We start from the raw sequence: 5,497 nt of genomic DNA, 5'->3' as shown, positions 1-5,497 counted from the left end.
TTGTTTTTTTGTGAGACACCTGTTATAGCTAAGACTTAAAAATATTAAAAGCTATTTTTTAAAAAAAATAACTTTTATCCACCCTGCAATAAGAATCTTGTTTATATATTATGTGGCTCCTCATTTCTCAATCTACTCTACTGAAACCAAACTACCAACAGTTATTTGAAATCTTAGGACACTGCATGACTGGATTAGAAGCCAAGGGGTATGCTTGATTTTCCATTCATGCATCTCTTCCTCAGTCTCAATGCCTATTTTAGGTACACTATTCCACTCTGAATAAGAAAAACAAAGGACAGACTGGCTAAGTTTTCATTTAACTACGTTAAAATGTACAATTATTTACAAGCATTTTCATTATTTTTGTTACTCTGAATTTGCAAGAGAAAGAAATGGTGTATCAGTTCTCAAATCAAACTAAATCAAAAAACTACATTCACAGACTTGCATGATAAAGCATGAGAGACTGTACCTTCCTCATCCACCTCCACCCATTGGTGGTGGAGCTGGGCCTCCACCAAGGTGTTTTATTTGACCCATTCTACGGCGAGGAAATCCAGGAGGTCTAAGGAAGGAACACAGCAAAGAAATTAACAACAATTCTATCTCCAAGAGCATTCTGAAAATCATACTCGGATGCAACACTGCACTATAGTTACTCCTTCAATATAATTTACCAAGTAAAAGATCGTAGGATAGCTTCAATTATTCTGAAGTGTTTTGCAAAGTATGAAAGCTATGATTAAATCATATGCATAAAAATTGCTATCCGAATTCCTGCAAAAACACTGTTGCAAAGAGAACCATTCCAGTTTTCTCAATGACTCTCAATTCCCCATGACAAGAACTACAGAATTTACAAACATCCCTTTCCGCATATAAAGAAAAAGTATATAAGCCAAGGGGTAAAATTCCTATTTTTATCTACACACAATTTTTATATGTACAATTCTTTAAAAATAAGGAAGCACTTTACCAGCAAAGCCTGAAATACTCATACCTGAAACTGGAAAATACTAATAACTTTAAAAGCAGGGTGGGGCGCACGACCTCTACATATAAGATTTTCTATGAAGTTCACATGGCAATGAGCTTGGAAATTGTGAGCCATTCCCAAGTTGTATAAATGTTTAGCATGAAATACAGCCCTACTTCGCAAAACTTGCCTACCGTGAAAAATGGACAGATGGACAGCCTATCTGCAAAGGTCCTGGTTGTCACCAACAGTGCAACCCTAAGAATGCTTTCCTGGGAGTAAGCCCCATTGAATAGCCCCATGCTTGAGATTGCTATCCAAAGATTTTATATGTATGCAGAGGGGCAGCTCCTGTGCCAAACTTACCAGCAGGCTGGGGCAGGGCTGGAAGCACAAGGGCCCCCTTCTGGCAGCTAAGTGTTCCCTGCCCTCTATCAGCAGCAAGGGTGGGCCAGGAAGGAAGCTAAGCATGCTCCCTTGGTGAGGTCACCACCAACAAATTATTCGGAGGGCTGGAAGCTAAGCATGCTCCTTTGGTGAGGTCACCACCAACAAATTATTCCTTTAAAACACCGCAGCTGCTACTTCCACTGGCCAGCAAATGGGAGCCTACAGCAGCCATGGAGGTATTGGGCAAAGGAGATGGTCCTGCCTATTGGAAGCTCTGTGCAAGGGTTGTTCTCTCTCATGAGGAGTAGGCATGCCTCCCTTTAAAAAGGTTCATGCATGGGCCAGGGAGGAGTGGGGAAGACCTAGGGGAAGCCTTGAGGAAGCAGTCAAGGGTGGGTATTAACTCCTGCCCACTCCATGAGGCCAGTCAAACTGAAGCACTGGATGGGCTATAGGATCTCTGAAGTAGGAGCTCCAAAACTATACAATGCAGTGGGAAAAGACATGAGAACCAGAAGCTTGCTCCTGCTTCCCATCAAGTCTAAAAGTTACATGTTGTGATTGTGTATGAAGTAGACTTAAATATCTTCCACTTCTATCCAACATGAAGTGCATTACGTACATGGCTGTATACAGGGCTCTTTTTGTAGAAAACGCCCAGCAGGAACTAATTAGCATAATAGGCCACACCCAACAGCAGAAACTCATTACCATATTAGGCCCCACCCTGACAGCACAGCTCATTAGCATATTAGGCCACAACCCCATGTTACCAGAAGTGAGGTCATCCAGCCACACCCACCTTTTGCTTCTTATTCTGTTTACCTTGTTTGTTGTCAAGACCCAGGGCTTTTTTTGTAGCAGGAACTCCTTTGCATGTTAGGCCACACACCCCTAATGTAGCCAATTCTAACGAGTTTCTGCTGTTGGGTGTGGTCTATTATGCTAATGAGTTCCTGCTGGGCGTGGCCACCTCGGGAGCCAGCCGGAACTCCATTCCTGTGCTTTCCTGCCCAAAAATAGCCCTGGCTGTATATAACTTAAGAAGCTCCTTTTAACCAAGACAGAACAAGAGTTTCTCACAGCATGGGCAAATAACAGCAAAAAAGCCCCATACCCTCTTCCATCATCATATCCTGAGAAGGAGGAAGCTACATTGCCTCTTCTTGCCACATGTGGGTTAATGATGCTCTGGATACTAAAACAAAAGAATCAAAGTTAGCATTAAGCAAATGTCAAAAATCAAGTTTTTTTTCAGCAGGACTTCTGCAAGCTTAGTTAATGATGTTCAAGTACTACTGAGTAATCCTGTAGTATAAAGCTTGTGAAAAGCTTTACAATTCATTTGCTACTTTTAATTCTGAATCAAGGTTAACAAAATAATCCCTACTTTTTTTAATCAGCTGAACATTGAAATGAGAGTTGGTAAACTATTTACATTTGAAAAGAAATTTCGCATTATGAAAATTCAGTTTAAATTCAGGATTTACTCACAAACCCTGAAAGCCTCCTAAGATATATATCTTTTGTTACTTATCTGCAGAATCAAACTCAAGTACACATTGATGTTACCAGGGATCCACTTCCCAGATGTGTGATGTCTGTGTCAACTTCATCTTGGCTAAATTCACTTTGGCAACCATATTAGGCATTACCAATGCCATGCTTTGGAGGAGATGAGGTTAAGGCTCTCCTCAGGCAATGGTAACTGGTGCCCAAAACTTGGGGAGGAGACTGATTCACTGTTGGAACATCTGCATGCTTACAGCTTGCCAGAGGAGCTTGCAAAACCAGGCACCCACCAAGATCTAATTTCATCAGCAAGAACAAGTCTTCTGGAGTATAAAATCTAATTACCATAATAAAGCAGCCAGGTGGGCTTGACAGCTTTTACCAACCCTGCCTAAATGTCTTTTCCTAACCTGAGTGAGGCATGGATGCAGTCTCCACCCTGCCAGCCCTTTTATCCACTCTACCTAGATGCAGTCATGTTTTGTTACCTTTCTGGGGTAGTGATGCTCTGTATTCTTGTTGCTTGGGGGGCAACAGTGGGAGGGCTTCTGGAGTTCTGGCCCCGCTGGTGAACCTCCTGATGGCCCCTGGGTTTTGGCCACTGTGTGACACAGAGTGTTGAACTGGATGGGCCACTGCCCTGATCCAACATGGCTTCTCTTACATTCTTATGCTTCAGTACCTTTTAAATTCCTGTACCTCTATATTCCCCTCAATAAACTCTAAGCCTTGCTTTGGAAAAGATTTGGCTGTTTTGTGGTCACTGGGAGCCTAGTAGGCACTTTAAGCTTGTTTGCCCACTATCCAGGTAAAGATTATTAAATCACATCTTCTGCTCTCCCCCAATTGGTAAGTGTGTCAGTTTCCCAAGCTAGCCAGGCTCTGGAAGTGGAAAAAGGTTTCCCCCTGACACTGAGCTTAATTCTCCCAAACTGGTGGCAGTTCTGGGTGAATGTCCTGAACCCAAGTCAGAGAGTCTGTATCTGTCTAAGAACACATGTGAAAGGAAGCAAGTGTGGTAACATTAAGACTCAATTCATAACTTCAAACATATTTATAATAGGTACAACACCACATATTTATTGCAAATTACTGAATTATGGATAACATTTCAAAACATAAGACTATTAAGGTTTTATTCCAATCAATAAAGACCTAAGGATGTTTTGTATACAAAGGAGTTCCCATAGGCACAAAAGAATGTCCCATTCAAGACAACACAGGTGACCACTACACATGTGTGTTATTATTGACAGCTCAATAAATATTCCAGTGGAGCTCTCAGCACAAATGGACATCTTGTAGGGAGCTATCCCCAACAATATGGGGAAATGTGCGTATAATGGGAATGCCATGGTGTTCATCTGAGTACCTGTGGAACTCAGGACTGGCCTCTACACAAAGAAATATAAATAAATGGGGAGTGTTACTGGAGAAAACATTTGATTTCCTAGTGGCTTTACTCTGAAAAATTCTCAACCCTTGCTTGTTAAAAAGTCAGTATTTACTGATTAGATTAACTAATGGTGTTCCTTGGACAGCAAAGGTGACAAACAAGCAAGTATTGGAGCACATAAAACCAGACATGTAATGGGAAGGGAAAAAAATCACAAAACTGTGACTGACTTATTTCGGCCATGTCATGTGGAAGAACTCACTAGAAAAAGCAATTATGCTTGTATTGGTTAGCAGCAAAAGAAAACTGGGCCACCAAAGAACACAATGGCTAGACACCATAAAAGTCAACACCAACCTGAGCATGGAACAACTCCAAGAAACAGTACAAGATCAGAAAACGTGGAAAGAGCTGGCCCACAGAATTGCCAAGAGTTGGACACGACTGAATGGCTAACAACAACAATGGGGGGGGGGTTCCCCTTTCTCTAGCTTTGGGGAACACATTTTGCTCTTAACTCAGGACAGGCAGGATATAATTTCATCTAATGCAAACTGCTCTTCCAATGAGAGATTTAAGAATTAGGTCCATTACAACACATAGGCGCTCTGTCACTGGGTTTAATTAGCTGCTGTTTATACCCTCCTGTTATTCATTGCATGTATATTGTAACATCTGGTCTTCAAAATGACTCGGGGAGAACTGAGCAAGTTCTTAAATTAATGCAAAATATGCTTTAACTAAACAACAATAGTTTTACTTACTACAGAATCACAAAGTCTACTACTCCCCAAAACAATTCCGTTATAGATGAAATGCTCCAAGAACTCCGACTATCCAACACTCGACCTGTAATATAAAGGAATAACCATGGATTGATACTATTTCACAGCCATAAGTGCTTTTCATTATGCATAAGAGGTATCGGTCACAGAACATGGGCATTTTTGTAGCGTAGAAGGTAGGCAATTCCCTTTATGATATGAAAGTACAAAACTAAACAGTACAAAATGACAAGAGTGTTAAGAAATCCATGTCAATACACATAATATAAAAAACAGCAGCCAGGCTCCAAAGAGCTACTTTAGGAAGTAAGCTTGGGCATGTCTAATGGGACTGACCATTTGCTTTGAATGGCAGACCTGATACCAGCTATCTGCTTTTTAAAGACCATCTTTCTGGTCTTTGCCAGGTGGCATGAAAGGCTTCAGTATGAGAAA

The 5,497-nt window shown here is 41.2% G+C and overlaps 1 protein-coding gene across 1 annotated transcript in view; it reads right to left on the bottom strand.

Annotated features, from left to right (window-relative positions):
* LOC107116830 (selenoprotein K) overlaps positions 1-5,126 on the bottom strand; it is a gene marked incomplete at its 5' end in the record, with an annotated part of 6,544 nt that extends 1,418 nt beyond the window's left edge. The window contains 3 exons of the mRNA XM_015418839.1: positions 476-568; positions 2,487-2,567; positions 5,042-5,126. Coding sequence (XP_015274325.1) covers positions 476-568; positions 2,487-2,567; positions 5,042-5,126 — 259 coding nt within the window. The remainder of the gene's footprint in view (positions 1-475; positions 569-2,486; positions 2,568-5,041) is intronic.
* Positions 5,127-5,497: the final 371 nt, after the last annotated feature.

This window comes from Gekko japonicus, unplaced genomic scaffold (genome assembly GCF_001447785.1).
Source record: "Gekko japonicus isolate JY-2015 unplaced genomic scaffold, Gekko_japonicus_V1.1 scaffold1549, whole genome shotgun sequence".
Lineage (NCBI taxonomy): Eukaryota > Metazoa > Chordata > Lepidosauria > Squamata > Gekkonidae > Gekko > Gekko japonicus.
Note: the sequence above shows the minus strand (reverse complement) of the source record. Positions and strands in the feature narration are given on the sequence as shown.